Genomic DNA, 18,075 nt, shown 5'->3' on the forward strand with positions numbered 1-18,075 from the left:
GTATACTACATCACCAATATTAAATTCGAAAGCTTTACGTCTTAAATTATAATATGATGTATTTTTGACATGTGCGTGATGCAAGGATTTTTGGACTTGATCAAAGATTGAGCTTACAGATCTGCCGTCTAAGATCCGCCACAGTATTAGCTGGGGTTTCACCTCGTACGGCTACCTCGTATTCTAATTCCGACTTTTGTAATGATAGAAACTTAATAGGGTATGCCATTTTAAATACGGGTAAAAAAAATCAAAATGGGAGAAAGTTGTAAATAGCACACAAAATTTTATGGAAAGAAAAAAAATACTCCGTTCCGTTATAATCTACTTTAACAGAACGCTGTGTAAGTAAGAAGTAACAGAAAGAAAGAAACAAAAAATTGCGAACAAAAGCAGACAAAACAATTTTTGCAACTGGTGTGAAAGAATTGGAAAAAAACAGCACGATTCAAATGTTACCACGGCTGATAGCAATATTATAAAAAAAATTGAACAGCCTGTATAAAAAAAACACCCTGTATATGAGTTTTTTTTTTTGTTTTTTTTTTTTTTTTTTTTTAACGTTAACACAATATACTAAAATAACGGAAATGATGAGATTATAAGACTTCACTCCAGTTGATGCAAGCAAACACACAAAGCGTTTTACAAAATAAAAAAAATAAAATTACCCACTCACCGTACAATAACTAACTACTAACTACAGAAGCGAGAACAGACAAAACCACGTAATTGGGCGCCAGTGTAACCTCTATTAAAACACGTTGGATATTTTCCATGAACTATATTTGACAATCAACATAACAGAGACAAACATAGATTACATAGCTACAAGACATTAAAACCTATTTTGATACATACTAACACCCCCACTTATCAAAATAATCAAAACATTACAAGACATAGTACAACACCCACTCTATAAATAAACTAAAAATGCTTTACATGTCATTAGTACACCATTTAGAAAAACAGTAGAGTTATACTCATTCCCATACTACAAATACATCACTAGGGTTTTTTAACAAGCTCACAGGCATCATTATCTTCAAATGATTGCAACTTCTGAGCCAAAGCACGTCTCCACTGCTCCTTCTCAGGCCTTTTCAGAGCCTGTGAGATTGAAATCTCCTGAGAAACTGGAACAGTACTGGATACACACAAGTTGCTGAAACCATACCGATCAGGCTGCTTTCCTTGCGTCTTCTGTCTTTCATAAGGCTCTGGCTCCTGACTAAGATATACATGTAATGTGTGTTTCTTCACCATCAGTGTATACTGAAGAATCTGAAGAGCTATCACTATGATAATCAAATACTGGAACACAGGATGCCCCCACTGAATCTCTGTTCTCCTTCTCCACGCTGATCTCTGGTGTTTGCACATTACTCTCGTCATCTGGAACCAATATTGCCTCCTGGCTGTTTGCATTATCACCTGTCTCGCTTTCTATCAAAATAACATCTGCTGGTGATAACAGTATCTTTTGAAGGATTACACAATCTCTATCCTTTCACATTCATTCCATATCTTGGCTATTTATATGTGCAAGCCACTTCTGTGCCACAATCTTCCTGTAATTGCAGGAGCTGCCAACATGTAACTTGAAGATTGTAACCTCAACTTGTAAACCCCATCAGTTAAGTCAGCTATCGCAACCAAAGCATCTCTTCCGTCATAAATACATAACAATGCTTTTCTTCAATTATAACCTGGTTACCATTCCTGATAAGCTCGCTAACTGATTACAAGTTTGTAGTCAAAACAGGCACGCATAGCACATTTTTCACAGTTATATGACATTGCAAGTCTGACATGATCTCCACATCTCCTGAACAATCAACCCATTAAAACACGGTGATAGTTTCATGTTTGCAATCCCGTCCTTGTTAACAGTCATATGTGCACTGGCACCGCTATCTGTGTACCAACCCTTCTAACTAAACCTTCCGTTTATAAAAAACATTGAAAACGCATTTATCCGCCATTTTCTTTCATAACGGGCACCACATTTATCATAGTTTTCCATGCCCTTTAGTTTTGGTACACTAGCTATATTCGAGTTCATGGTTTCGCCAGTCAACAAGCGCAAATTATCTATTTTAACAACAAAATAACTGATAAATGCCCAACTGGCCCATAACCTATTAAAACACGTTGGATATTTTCCATGAACTATATTTGACAATCAACATAACAGAGACAAACATAGATTACATAGCTACAAGACATTAAAACCTATTTTGATACATACTAACAACCTCCACCCGTATACCATAGTTTATATAACGGTGTGTACCTCAAAATTTTATATTATATAAAAAAAAACACAGCCGGAGGCACACGAAGATTTATGGGTCGTGGATTACAACTTTGTCTGTAGTCACCTCTGCAGGGATAGGTACCCCCCTGTAGTAGTTATGTTTAGTTAGAATTTAATAATATACCCACCGCTGCCAACTATAATATGAACAATATGTAGGTAGTTCAATTATAATTTGTAGAAACAAAACATGATTATTCATGTAACGTTCCGTTACAACATCGATTTTTGTTACACGGGTTCCATGTTATAAAATAAAAAATCACTTTCTCAGCGTTTATCAACTTATCGTACTACGAAATTTATTAAAACCTTTTATTATTAACAGTTTGTTATTGTTTAGAATTCTGTAGTTCTAAAACATGTTGTTATAAACAATCATTTATTTTTTCTAAAATTAAAGTCTGTTTTGTTACTAATATCCATCATCTACTAATGAAATTCCTGCCTAAAAATTTTTAATTTTTTTTCCTACGAACTGCTGAATAATTATTCCAGTCACATAAAACAATTATGTTCTTACACAAAAGTACATTTTGTGATTAATCAATTTAAAGTTTAAGTTAAGTACTTTATTGTCAAGAATAATTTTACGATATTCACTTCGACCTCATGTAATTTATCGATAAAGAATCATAGGTACCTAGGTCCAACACTACTCAAAGGTAAAACCGAAAGTTCGGCTTTTTTCAAAACAGTACCTATTTTTACTCAGTTTGTTCCTTACGCTAATCGAATGTGCATGTGCAATCGGGTAATTCGCGGACTAATTATCGTGGTAGGCAGACAATTTTATTGTGTTAAGTGATATAAGTGCGTGTGTTGTGTGTGTATTATTTAAATTACGATCCTAGTAGCTCGATAGGTTATTTTACCGCCCGGGAGAATGACAACATGCTAATGTGTTATGGCGAAGCACGTGGCAATGCAAGTCTCGCGATGAACATTTACTGGACGCGGTACTTTTTGCCCCGGGTTCAGCAGCAGATTTTTCGCCGCGCCAAAATTTGTGTGCACGTAGATGGCGGACATTTCGAAATTTTCGAACCTTATCTGGTTAGAAGTGAGCGAGATTAAGGTAAGAGTAGGTTTGATTTAATAATACACAAGACACAGATTGAAGTCAGAATAGTGTAAATTGATTGGTATTTTTTTGTGATTGTTTTTCGTTACATCACAACATTTTTATAAAATGCGCGCGCGTTTCGAATGTTTCGATCGTGTCGCCGAGTGTCGCCCTCCTACCACATTACAGTTCGTGTAAGTACGTACGCTGAGCGTAAGGATCGCGCGGTAACCAATTCATTGCGTGCTCAAAAATGACTAAATCTATAAATATTAATCTCCGACGGTAGCGACTTCTTTAATATTAATTAACACGTTATTTTAAAGTCATTATGCGACTTTGGTGGTACGGTGTTCCTTACACCCTGTATTTTTACTATTTAATAGCTTTATATTTACAATATTACAACACCAAGTACTTACCATCGAACACTAAGTACTTACAATCCAACAACAAGTACTTACCATCGAGCACCAAGTGCTTACAATCAAATACCAAGAACTTACCATCCAACACCAAGTACTTACCATAGAACACCAAGTACTTACCATCGAACACCAAGTACTTACAATCCAACACCAAGTACTTACAATCCAACAACAAGTAATTACCATCGAGCACCAAGTGCTTACAATCAAATACCAAGAACTTACCATCCAACACCAAGTACTTACCATAGAACACCAAGTACTTACCATCGAACACCAAGTACTTACAATCCAACACCAAGTGCTTACCATCGAACACCAAGTGCTTACCATCGAACACCAAGTGCTTACCATCGAACACCAAGTGCTTGCTTCGAAAGTTCCCCAATTAATTTTCATATTCCCATGGGAATAGGACTTTTCTCTTAGTAAAACGGCCTATGTGTTAATCAGGGTGTCCGCTAACCCCTCACCAAATTTCATTAAATTCAGTTCAGCCGTTTTGACGTGAAGAAGTAACAAACATACACACACACTCACAAACTTTCGCCTTTATTATGGGCTGATGATGATGACGTGAAATGTGAAATTGATGTTTGTATAATTACATATGTAACTAATAACAAGTAACAACAAGCGCTCAGTAGGTTTAATCTAGATTGGCATTTCAATAACGCAGTAATTATTTCAGCTCTCTAGATGGCTATTACCGGATAGGTACTTCAGTAATTATCGATCGGAGCCTGGCAACAGGATACGGGAGAGGGTGGGTCGCGGATGGGTGGTGGGTGGTGCTTCCCACTTGCAACCAACCACCCACCCTATATACCTGAAAACTAGTTGTTTCAAAGTTTATTCTGTATATTCTGCACGACATTTGATTTTTAGAATTCACTGCATAGAGTATGTGGAACGAGTGGTACCGTCACCACATCTATTGACTTGTTGAATGTTAAAGCAAAATGAACATACATTTCCTTTTTTTATGAAAATGTTTATGATATAAAAAATAATAATAAATACATTTATTCTCTCTCGTGCATGTCACTGAAGCTTCTAGATAATCAATTCACAACGTCTTATTTTAAATACCTCCTGTGCCTGAAAAATAACCGTTCTCGTCCGTGACTATTGCGTGCCATTTGTATACCACAAATGGCACGCAATAGTCATATACGAATAAAAATTCAGCTCGAATGTTACTTGCAAGATTTGATTACAGAGAATGGGATAATGTGAACCTAAAAGCTGAAAGGAATTATGTTAAAATTGGTGTTCGTGCATTGCCAAGGTGCACTTTTCAATGCAAACTCGACATACTCACTCAGAATCAAAAATCATTTATTCAAATTAGGCCACTAAGTAGCACTTTTTGAAGGTCAGGTTACATTCGACAGCCCCCAGTTTCGCCCACCCTTCACCGCTTCCCAAGTGCTTTCTTTTGCTGTGAGAGAAGAAACGGCGAAGAAAGTCCCCAAATATCACATATAATGTGTCGAATTTTAAAGAGATATCAGAATATTTTAACACTAAAGTTCTCGTGACTCGCGGCGCATTCGTTGAATTAATTAGTGCTGGCAAAATAAAAGTATTTATAAAACGCTTCCAAAGGGTGGTGGGTGGGTTGGGTGGATCGGCTACAGGCTCTCAACATCTATATGAAATATGAATACTAGCTATGGTTGTAAATCAAGAATCGATTGTGACATGCGCGTTGCATACAGATGGCTCCTCTCGAATGCGTTCAGAACGTATTTAGTCTCCCGTATTTTCAAGTACCTATGGAAAATGTTTAAAACCTAATATGATATTGGCTAGAGAATGTGATATTGGAATAGAACAAAATAGGTTTAGTTGATTTTCCTGGATTTTACTTTGAGGATAACTTATACATTACCATGTCCGGTATCCCTTACGAAGTTTAAGAATCAAGCAACATCTTTCAATTTTAGGTCTAGGTTAAGTTTGTGAATGGAAAAATGTTTGAGAAACTGAAAGTACTTGTGGCGCTAGACTGGCATCGTGCCAAATCCCTTGATTTTGAACCGACGTGGAAGGCCCATACCCTACAGATTTTGTGTAAGCCTTAATTTCTACATTAGTGTCTGACTATATCGTGTTGTTACAAATTATATATTATAACTAAACGAAATGGGACAGGTCCAGATAAAACGAAAGAAAAAGGACCTGTTAAGGATTGAAAATATTGCTTTTTTTGCATTTTAGGTAGACTTACAAATTAAAGAAAAACGACTTACTTCATACGGGGTGTGGCCACCAACATCCGCTCTAGATATATTTTCTACATTAGTAACTTCTTGGTACTCGGTCGCGGGCTCCCATTTCCGTAATTAATTCATATTCGTAATTAACTTCAAATTCATAATGAATTCAAATTTTAATTGGAATCGGCGCGTTGCATAGGTGGCTTACAGTAAACCGACTATCCACCATTTTAAAATTCGAGAAACATCAGAGTAGATCAAGACATTGTCATATTGAAATGGAAACATAAATGACGAGAAATGAAATGACGAAAACCCCTTTGGCTGACTAGCTATTGTCATAAATCAAATATCAATTTCAACATGCGCGTTGCATGACCCTTATTGAAAGCAAACAGTTAAGTTTTCTCCTAAAAATCTAAAAACACTTGTGGATCATGGATGACACCAAGTTTCAATGTTTTACATCTCTTTACTGCTAGTTTCTTGTGTGTAATAGACCGGATAGCCAAATGATTGGCAAATACTAGGCCATTTCAACATCCTACCATCCAACATATCACAAATTCTAAACATGACGTGGTACGTTTTCGCTTTCAAAAGACTAGCGTCTACGTTTAAAGTGGAAACTGTCTAAGGAACCCCTGCTAAACCACTTGTGGAGTTAGACTGGCGACGTGCCAAATCTTGTGGTCCCAAGTGACCAAAGAATCATTCACATGTAGAGGGTGAAAGTTACTTGTAAGGGTTGTAGGATAGTGAACATAGTTTCATTTAAGGACCGTACCATTGCGCTAAAAATAGTAGTATAGTGGTTTGAAGTAGGAAAGCCAACGTAAAGGTCGAACCCCTAAAATTAATGTTGTAGAAAGTAATTTTCTCTTGCTAACAAAGGTGAAGGAAAACAATAGACATGTCCAGGACACCAGCACACTTGAAAATTCAAGGCTCATACATTGCACATTAACTTTTAAATCAAAGAAGAAGGTTTAGGTTCTAGAACCGGTTACTTCATTTTTATTTCCAAGAATAAGACAAAGCGAAATGATGCTAGGTCATGATTCTGAATAAAATCCTCTTGCAAGCCTGTAAGACAATCTGGCACGAGTTAAAAATGTTCCAGTTTTCGTTTTGAAGTATTGAAATATACACCTTTGACCTTTCGAATAGGGTGTGGCGGGCGGTGGCTCGCTACAGGCTTTCTAGACCTGTACATCAGTACTAGCTACAGTCATAAATCAAATATTGATCGCGACATGCGCGTTGCATTCAGACGAATCTTCTCGAATGATAACGGGGAACTAACTATCCCCCGATTCAAAACCCTCAGCGTTGATTTAATAAGCTTTTACAGTAATTCTGACGTACTCATATGATGACGTAGTAAAATGATGTACGTGCTACCATTTGAACCCAGTGCGCGTCGTGTCGCGGGTTCGATCCCCGTGTAGGATAAGCATTTGTGCGATCCGCGAATGCTTGTTCTGAGCCTGGGTGTCAATGCGCATGTGATTTGTATGTTTGTGAAACCTCCCGCGACACAAGGATTAAATTCCTTAATGCGGGAGTCGTTTTAATAAAAAGAAAAAAAAAATAGTACTCCAAACCACCTGTGTGCGGGTTCGATACCCGCGTAGCACAAAAATTTGAAGCACGAATGCTTGGTCTGAGTCTGGGTGTCTTGTAAGTTTGTAACACAAGTAAGGATTAAATTACTCAGTTTTCAATACTCACTATTTCACTCATATACCAACAAGAAGCCAAATTTTGGCATTACTATTTGCGCACATTTATTAAGGGAAATTACCGAAGCTTAACGTTTACACGGTACTTTAGGATCCTACTCACAATGGGCTGACTGATAAGTTTGGTCGAATAAAACCGCCTTTTGCCCACTACTTACTAAAAATTTAAGATGGCTAGATAAAGGCCAATCTTCCATCTTTAAAGAAATGCTAATTATGGCATGCACGTTTCAATTAGGCAACTGTATCCGAGTGCAAGTAGCAAAACATCCCTCATAATTACAATCTGGAACATTCCCCCTGGTGCGTTTGTGTGGGTGAGTTTGATTCCCATGTTGTTCAGCTCACACAAATATACCTTGCTGGGAGGGAAAATTTTAAACAAAGGAAACTGGATGGGGTGGGTGATGGTGGTAGTGGAGGTATATAATTTTCAGTCGTTCTAGAACCTTCCATGTACAGGCCGCTACAAAAGTCATTTCAAAAAAATATTGAATTATTTTCGAACTTTGTGACTTATCCAGTCTCCGAGTCACCTTAGTTGGTTTTTGTGCTAGCACTAAGCCCATTTTGTTTCCTTATGCAGCATAGGGACTTATGTCTATCTGGCAATTCATTATACAGGTTTCATGAACTAAATTGTAGGTTTCAACATGACAATGAGCAAGCGGGATGTTTAACGCAAACTCTTTCTATTCCCTTCAAGATGCTTTAATCCATGAGATCGAAAGGATTACTAAGATTTCGTAGTCCACAGGTGGCTAATAAATCATTCATTTTTCTCAAACATTTTGTCAGCAACAGTACTTAGTACCTAGTACTATTAATATCACCTATGTGAAATGAAGTATCGATCGAGACCTGCGCGTTGCATTCAGGCCGCGACTATTTATATCCGGGTGCAGCGCCGTCCATCCCTCATTCTGACGACAGCCACGGCTGGGGCCGTGCCTCCTCTGGAGTTCTGCTGATACCAAGGTATGTATGTCAATACATTTAGGCTATTTCCACTTCCCCCACGACTAATTTGCCTGTAAATTCTAATGTAGCTTGCGTATACCAGTGACTGCGATTTTGATCTATAATTTTGTCATAAAATTCATTTTGGTAAAATTCATTTGTAATAGAATCAGATTAGGGCGTGGTCAGGTCCCATTAGTCCAGTACTTCTAGATTAAAAGTTTTTGACATAAAGTGCTTAATACTATCACAGGCGTTTTGACATCAGGGCAAAAATAATTTTGAATTTTCAAAATCTTGTTGAACCCCCAACATACATTTTCTTTGTGCAATTTGTTAATTAGTTTTTGTTATATTTCCAGACGGAGAGCGACCTCACCTGACACTCTGGAGTACACCTTTCCGAGTGCGGCGGATCGCCGCCACCTTTGACCAAGGTAATTAATATTCGTTAATTTCTATTTTTCACCTAACCAGCTTAACATTTGAATTAATCAATTCACTATCAAAAACAAAATCAAGGAAGATAGGAGTGAATTTAAATAGGAGACACTTAATTTCTTTTCCTGTTCACCAGGTCTTTCCCGGTCAGCGTACAGCCATGGTGATGCAGCACCAGATCCACCCATGGCCGGACAGAATTGGCTAGATTAAAGGAAACTAATGTTACTTGGACTTACAAATTACTCATGCTCTAACTAACTTGAGTAATTCGTGAGTACTGAGTTAGTGGGGGGCGGCAGCGAACTACGATTAGTAATAAGTAGTTTGTGGAAGCCGAAGTTATCATAAATTACTTATTGTTGACACAATAAGTAATTTATGGAAGCCGAGGTGGACACGAGCTACTTATTATTTAAAAAGTATTTCGTGTATGCACAGGCGATGTTGAGGCGTAATGTTAAAATTTAGCGTAAGCCTTTGAAGCTATGCCATTGACATTGTATTTCTACTTTGCGATCTTGATGCATAGCTTTACATGTAGATATAAGTATCTTTACCTACTTAAGAAAGTTTCTTTTAGGTAGGTATGGATAATATTTATAAGTAGATATAATATCAAGTGTGTGTTTCCATCTCCACTATTTAAGGTTAAACTTTTAAGATCTCCCCTTAAGAAATGGCAAACTTGGAAGTTATACTCAAGAAAAGGCAAAGTTGAATCTGCCATAAGTACATTACAATGCCCCACGGGACGTTTTATATGTCCCACAAATTGCTAGGGTAACGACGATTATGTAAGGTCTAGATGTCCAAATAGACCTTACATACCCCGGACATGACGTACTCGGACTTGACACTAAAATAAGAAGACCTTTAATCATGAAACGGAAGAAGTTCACTTATTGTATCCGGAGAGACAATATCAATATGTATTTATATGAATTATCTATTTTATGAGATTTTTTTGAGACCGCCGTGAGGAGTTTAATACCTTTTTTTAATATGTATTATTATAAATAAAAATAGTATATCAATAAAAACCCTAAAAATGTAACTGCTTGTTTTCTTTAGTAACCTTGATTAAATGCCACCCAATTACAAAATATTATATGTGCTTAAGCTTGGAGAGCCCTCCTGAACATAGATTTCTTTTAAAAAAATGGTCACATCTTCATCTTTATCACTTCAGACTTCTTAAAGCATGACTGTTGCAGTTGTGACAGCAGCATCTCTCTTTCTCGCTTTGCTAGCACGCTTCTACAATGGCAAGAGTTTTACTTTTAAGTATTGTGACGTAGTGAGCCGTCGAGCAATACTAACTTGAATAAGATAGATTTGCGACTCCTTGAAACTTTGCTTTTGACATAGCAATTTGTTGTACTACAGTGGCACGAATTTCCAAATCGTTTAACTCGCGGCAATGATTACCTATACACAGTGGCAGTGGTTTAGACGAAACTTGGTACACAGATAATTTGTTTCTTGGATTAACACATTGGATCTTTTGTACCGATTTTATGATCCCGTGGGATCATTTTCGATTTAGAAGGAATAAGAATAACAAAGAGGGTAACAGTACTAAGACTAAAATTGCTATTAAAACGTAAAGCCGTTAAAATATCTACCAACATAAATTTATTAATATCATAATCAGCTATTAAGAAGCAAAATTAAGAAGGCAAATATACAAGTATGACTGTTTAAGGATCTATTAGCATAAATACGCCTTAAACATAACTTTTATTTCGTAATAACTAAACGCGTAATCAACAAGTTGACATTTGGATTTGACTTTTGACATTAAAAAGTAAACAAAAACAAAGGCCGATTAGCCGAATGAAAAGTGCGACTTGTATGAATAAGGATAAATTATGTAGGCAATAAGTTATATTAAAAGAAAAATATTTAAAAATAGGGTTTTATGTTTAAGTTTTCAGAGGCGACCTTTGTACTTAGTGTTATAATATACAACATGAACAAAACTATCTGAAACCTAGTAAAAAAAAATAGAAGTTGCGTAGTTTTGAAGTAATTAAAATGGTTTGGACACATAAGTATTGGATTAAAGGATTGTGTAACTATAGCGCAGCTGCTGAAGCTAAGCGCTAGATTCGATCGCACATGTCGCACATGTGACAATTTCTAAATATAGTTCTGATATAGGTATTTTCAAGTGCAATAACGTCAGTTGATAACTTCTGAGTCGTGCGATCACTGAGTACTTACGATATAATGTAGAAAAGCAAAGATTCAAGAAGAAGTATATAGCTAAATTGGCTGATTAACTATTCCTGTGTGTTCTAAAATCAAATAGTGAAAAAAAAAATGTTGGAAGAAGTGCCCTTATGTAAAAAATGTTGCGTTTGCATACCGCTGCGATATGGTTTGCTGACATGGGTATATATAAAACTGGTGAGTAGTAGATGAAGTAAATAATTAAATGAATATGATAAAATTATGTTCCATTCCGTGTTAAAAATAACATATGAGCATCAATTGAACAGCATTATCACACTATTTGTGTTTAAAAAAAGTATATCGTCACGCCTATGTAAATCGACTTTCATGGAATTGTGAAATCTATTATTCTAGACTTTTCAGGTCAAGGTTTTGCCACCTCGCCCCAGTAAATTAAAAATATAGCATAGGTTTGTCACAAACTATTAACAAGTATGATTTCCAAAGAACACCTTGTTTTTTCTGTCTAAAAATATAATAAACCCAATTAAATTTAAGAAACAATAACAGAAATGAAAAAAAAAAACATTAGTAATTATTTTACATAACATCCTTATCACTAGCAATTCAGTATCACACTAATATTTATAAAAATAAGAGATTGTATACATGAAAACAAAAATGATGTACTAACAAGCTAATTAATGGTACAAAGGTAGCATTTTTTTTTTTACATTGCGGGACAAACACTTTTTATTTTTTTGTTCAGCCATTACTTTCCCACTGCACGGCAAAGGCCTCCCTTAGATTCTTCCACTCTGTCCGGTCGATTGCTTTTGCCATCCACTGTTTGTGGTACGCATCCAGTTCGTCGCGCCATCTCATTCGAGGCCGTCCTCGTCGCCGTTTTATGTTTGATGGGACCCAGAGGGTACAGACTTTGGTCCAGGAGTTATCGGGCAAGCGACAAACGTGGCCGGCCCATTCCCATTTTAAATGGGCAGCTTTCAGACCAACATCAGCGATTTGCGATTTTACCCAAAAAAAACTCAGTTAAGAAAATGAAGAAAAATCCTTAATTGATATAAAACCTTTTCATTTTCAAATTGTGCCAACTAGTGCTCAAATGTCCTTATTAATATTTTCTTACTGACTATATTATAAAGATATTTGTATAAAGGTAATGCCCATATGACTGGGTATTGTAGCACAATTATTTGTCCAGCAGTAGACCTTATGGCTGAGTTAATTGATTTAATGAAATCATTATGGTGTGTACTCACATGCATTTTATAAATGCATAGTGTAGTTATTGAATATAGCTGATTTATTATTCCTGATTTTATTAATTTAATAAACCTTAAATAACCCACTGCGGGGCTCAAATCTCCCTTAACATTTCTCTCACACTTGCCCTTCAAATCTATTAAATATCTGAAATTTTCTGTTGCCCACTCATATCAACCCTCACTATTTTGTCTTACTCATAGAAATGACCAGCAATTTGGTAAGCAATTGGACGTAGTTATGCAAACCAGAACCAACCCACACTGAGCGAAATTGAGTTATATATGTAGATAGGCTGTTTATGGTGTATTACATCATCTCAGAAAAAATCCTGGCCAATATAGCAAGCCACAAAGAAAAAAAAAAGGATCCGTTTAAAGGTACCAACCCGAGTTTGAGTAACATTTTATACACAAAGCGGAACACACCTTTAATACAAAAACCTGATTATCTCAAAACTGATATGTTGTGGGTTGGTTCTTGTTTGCATAACTACGTCCAATTGTAAAGTTCATGCTACTGTTGCCTAAGGTATAAATTATTTTTAAACAAACCTCTTTTGTTTCAGATTATTACAATTTTCATATTCTTAACACTGGTGTTAAGTTTATATGAAATGAATGGATTCTGCTATGGCTGTACACTTTTTCTTATCTTTTTTGTAATTATATTAATATTTGTACTCACAGATATTATATTAGACATTGTATTTATTGTAGGAGGTCATTTGGTGAGTATTTTTATATATTTACATGATTTTGTTGATGATCTTGCAAACTATGGCATTTTAAAAATATATTTACAGTACTTTAAAAAATCATTAATAAGTACCTAGGTTGTGATTTACCCATGTGAAAACTCACCCATAATTTATTTTATCAACACGAAATTTAAACAACTGTAAACCAGTTGTTTCAATTATAATCAAACTATTTAAGTGCACAAACATCAGTTTTTTTTTTGTTTTGGATGTAGTGCAAACAAATCAGATAGGTACATTAAACAACATAATATATTTTTGTTGATGTACTAAAAACAATATCTACAAAAATAAGAATGTTAAGTATTATTTGTTTTGGACCATTACTATTAATCCACTTTTGGGGTCAAACATTTTTAGGGTTTCGTACCCGAAGAGTAAAGCGGAACCCTAACAACCCTAACGTCACCCTAAGGTGACGCTCTCTGTCAGTCTGTCCGTTCGTGTGTCCCAGTTTGTATCTCATAAACGGTAAAAGACGGGCAGTTGTTTACAGATGATTTATTTCGAATTGACGCTATAAAAAAATAATGAAAAAGAAAATCGAAGTTAAGCAATGATTAGAAAAATCAAAAATGTTATTGGTCACAAATTAAAATAATTGTCAACCAATCGATTTGTTTATCTTTAGCGTAATTGTGGGAAACCCTTAGTGTTGTGAATGCGACTCGCACTTAAACGGTTTAATTATTTTGTCATAATTAAGTTGTTTACAAACAATATTTTCGTTAGATATTAACAATAATAGGTATTTATGTTATTTTCGTGTTTATCTCTTGAATAGGATAATTCCGGGAAGTACCTACCTTTTATCCTTATCCTTATCCTTATCCTTATACATATTATAAAACAAAGTCCCCCGCCGCGTCTGTCTGTCTGTCTGTTCGCGATAAACTAGAAAAGTACTGAACGGATTTTTATGCGGTTTTCAACGATAGATAGAGCAATTCTTGAGGAAGGTTTTAGTGTATAATAAGTTTAGGTTTTGTGTAAACTGACGATATTACAGCGATATTAGTTAAACATGTCGGATAAAATTAAGCCATTCGAGAGGTTTCATCGAGAACGCTGCCAAAACCTTTTGAGTTACAACAAAACAATGTATGGCGGGTTTGTACCTCTTTAATAGATCTACAAAAAAGTCCGCGGTGGTATATGTCTATCTTCCAAGGATAACCCACAATAACCATTTTTATGTGTTTTCTTAATACAGTAAAATTATTGGTTACTTACGAACCTCTTTTTAACAATACAGTATTAATCCTTATCCAAATAAATAAGTTAGATATATTATGCATGTAATATAGAACAAAATTGCCTTTTACACTACGCCAAAAATGTTAATAGGTAATGAGTTATCGTAATATTAAAATCTCCGCGCGAGAAATTAAAAATCGATGAAACGTAGCGAAGATATCGTTGGCATCTATATACTAATTGTACTATATATATACTAATTACTATGTATATACTATGTATGTATTATGTATATACTAATTGTTTGTTTGATTGTTTGTTTGAAAGCGCTAATCTCAGAAACTACTGGTTCAAATTGAAAAAATATTTTTGTGTTGAAGATACCATTAATCGAGGGAGGTTTTAGGCTATATATCATCACGCTGCGACCAATAGGAGCGAAGAAAAAGTCATAACTTATATCTTCTAACCACGCAGACGAAGTCGCGGGCAACAGCTAGTATATACAAATTACAAAAAAATAATGTCTGTACTGTTGACACTTTGCAAATGAATGATGATGTAACAAGAATTGCTAAAAAAAAGATCAAGGTTTATAAGAGACAGTAGACCCCAGTACGAAGATTCCAATTTTACCATTACTTTATGATAACTCAAAAGCAGCGGCAAAGTTAAAAACAAAATACTTCTTACTGATTTTTAATACTATTTATTTATTTTTTCAGAAAAATGTGAGGCTGTTAACATTGTTCTACCGCTACTCCTTCGTCCTGGCGGTTGTGACAATAATGCTAGGTGTATTATCTTTACTAGTCTTCCTACTTCCCGTCAAAGTTCCAGGCCTTTTATTTTCCATAAATCTAGCAATTTATTCAATCGCGTTATGTAAGTATACTTTTATGTTTTTAAACTTGCAACACTTGTAATTAATTTTACCGGGACGACCCCAGTGTCTGTGCCTTTTGTCCTGCGGGTTTAATCCCCCTATAGAAAGAATTTGTGTCCTCCATGTGTGATGTCATCGCAGGAGATGCTTGTATAACCCACACGAAATGGTATTAAAAACTTAAAACCCTTGGGGCGGGGGTGTTTTTTTATGACAAGAAAGTAAAAAAAAAAACTTACATTAGTAGATAGAAAAATTGCTTGTTTTTACTTTTTCAACTCAAGGTATTTTGTTTTTTGTAACTGTAACTAATAGTCTTTTTTATAGTTGATTTTGTGTTCGTTTTATAAGTGGCTAGAAAAGGATTATTTGACAATTAAAATAAATATTTGGAAAAGAAAATGAAATTTTTTTAACAATACCTATTAAAAAATATCTTCATCTCAGCCTATAGCAGTCCACTGCTGGACATAGGCCTCTCCATAAGTTCTCCAGCGCGACCGGTTCAATGCCATCTGCATCCAAAGAGCCCCAGCGGTTTTCACCAGGTCCATTTGGCAGGTGGCCGTCCCACGCTGCGCTTGGTGGTACGTGGTCTCCACTCCAGAAATTTTCTGCCCCATCGGCCGTCTGATCTTCGCGCTATGTAGCCCGCCCATTGCCACTTCAGCTTGCTAATCCTACGGGCTATATCGGCGACTTTCGTTCGTCTACGGATCTCCACATTTCTGATTTGATCCCGCAAAATATATATGTTATTAAATAATCCTTGTTCCAGGTATACAAATATACTTCATTCTTCTTCTAAGGAGTGAGATTATTAAGCTTAGGAGCAACTGCTCGTACAGATACGTGAAGAACGCTCCTGGATCAGAGGGCAGCGTACACAAAGAAGAAATAGACGGCTTGAAGGAAAATGAACATGTTTATGAGAATGAAATGAGTTGATTACTGCCTCCCTTTAATGACTACCGGCGATGCGCGAAATGTCGTACAAATTGTAATACATTGCGGGGTGACGCGGCAACAGCATCTGAAGTGACTGGACATTGACATCAATGTACTGAATGTTCATGCTATTACTCGCATCGTCTGAAACGACTTTAAGATCGCAGTTGTGGAAGAGAGACGTCGTGTAGTGTCGTCTCGCTTTCACCAATGCTGTGTAAGAGATAAAGATAGGCCTCTTAAGACAACAGCGACACAAAATTGGAAAATTCAAAAGGTTCACTACCATTTTAACATGGCAAAAAATGTGACGAATATACAATTGAATAGCTCTATAATTTATCAATATTTACGTTGTCGCTCCCGTATAGGCCTTGTTAGCCATAAAAGCAAGTACAAAAAAAAAACTAACATGGCTGCTGTTTAAATCATCCGTCTTAAATGTTAGAGGCCACTGATAATGATTGGTAAATACTTTCCTAATACTGAAAAATAATAAGCTTTTAAGTGTAAACATAAGCATTAAGTGGAATGTCTAACAAGAACTTTATGTAACTAAATATAAAGCTCTAATTACAGTAACACGCTTTTGGTTGGAAGCGATTAAGGTGTGAAAACAATGAGATTATTATGGAACATAGCTTGTGAGTTTGTGATACTAATAACTTACTTTTATACTATAATGTAATGACAAAAAATATTTGTATTTTTACTTATTATATAACAAGATCAATACCAAAAATATTAAGACTGTCTACTTTCACTGATAAAATAATTTTTAAATCAAAAGTCATGACAAAAATAAAATTATTCTAATATATAGGTGATAAATATAGCTTTGTACTAAAATATACAAAAAAAAAATGTTTTTTATTTTTCAAATATATTTGTTTTGTTTTATTAAATTCTATTTTTCTTGTGTTTTTACAAATACCTTTTACATGTTCATGACACTGGTATCAAGTGTTAATTTTGATTACATGTAGGTATATTGTTAATTACCAATCCTATCGCCGCATGCGTGTATCTTGAATACTAAATTCTATAGTTACCATACTGTTTAATAATCCAAAAATTGTTAATACGTAGAAATTCACTAGAAATAATTTATATAGTACTAGCTTTTCGCCCACGGCTTATATCGCGATTCCAAGAGAACTCTTCAAAAGTCCGGGATAAAAACCATCCTATGTTCTTTCTCAACGTCAACTTTATCTCTGTACCAAATTTCATTAAAATCGGTTCTGTGGTTTAGCCGTGAAAGCGTAACACAGAGACAGACAGAGTTACTTTCGCATTTATAATATTAGTAGTGACATATATAGTAGGGATAGTAGGGATTACAACGCTTGCAGGGTAGCTATTAGCTAGTTACTTATAACATTTAAGACCCGATTTTTCAATCGTCAGATAACTTTTATCTGAGGAATAAATATGACCGTTTGACATATTTTCTACACAAAAGCTGTCAAAACGTCAAACATATTCGTCTAATAAAAGTTATCTGGCGATTGAAAAATCGGCCCTAAGTCACGTAAAATCGTTGCAAAACATATTACGCCGCGCTTCCTATTTACCCAGCAATATGGAAATTCATTTGAGCTAGAATTTTTATTGATAAGCATGTT

The 18,075-nt window shown here is 35.5% G+C and overlaps 1 protein-coding gene and 1 long non-coding RNA gene across 2 annotated transcripts; both read left to right on the forward strand.

Annotated features, from left to right (window-relative positions):
- The first annotated feature begins 8,521 nt into the window (after nucleotides 1–8,521).
- On the forward strand, nucleotides 8,522–10,168 carry LOC113503809. Its single transcript, XR_003401511.1, has 3 exons — nucleotides 8,522–8,765; nucleotides 9,110–9,184; nucleotides 9,325–10,168. It is a non-coding gene; the product is annotated as an uncharacterized LOC113503809 (long non-coding RNA).
- Nucleotides 10,169–11,080: 912 nt separating this feature from the next.
- LOC113503804 lies at nucleotides 11,081–17,165 on the forward strand. The gene is made up of 4 exons (XM_026885904.1): nucleotides 11,081–11,603; nucleotides 13,225–13,386; nucleotides 15,339–15,498; nucleotides 16,278–17,165. Exons 1-4 carry the CDS (start codon nucleotides 11,517–11,519, stop codon nucleotides 16,445–16,447), a joined length of 579 nt encoding a protein of 192 aa, XP_026741705.1. The 5' UTR covers nucleotides 11,081–11,516; the 3' UTR covers nucleotides 16,448–17,165.
- Nucleotides 17,166–18,075: the final 910 nt, after the last annotated feature.

Source organism: Trichoplusia ni, chromosome 20 (assembly GCF_003590095.1).
Source record: "Trichoplusia ni isolate ovarian cell line Hi5 chromosome 20, tn1, whole genome shotgun sequence".
Classification (NCBI taxonomy): domain Eukaryota; kingdom Metazoa; phylum Arthropoda; class Insecta; order Lepidoptera; family Noctuidae; genus Trichoplusia; species Trichoplusia ni.

Excerpts from the sequence above, each read along its gene's own strand:
- LOC113503804 (XM_026885904.1), top strand. The coding sequence starts at position 11,517 with ATGTTGGAAGAAGTGCCCTTATGTAAAAAATGTTGCGTTTGCATACCG. Across the intron at positions 11,604-13,224 it reads CATGGGTATATATAAAACTG|ATTATTACAATTTTCATATT; the intron begins GTGAGTAGTAGA and ends CTTTTGTTTCAG. Across the intron at positions 15,499-16,277 it reads AATTTATTCAATCGCGTTAT|GTATACAAATATACTTCATT; the intron begins GTAAGTATACTT and ends TCCTTGTTCCAG.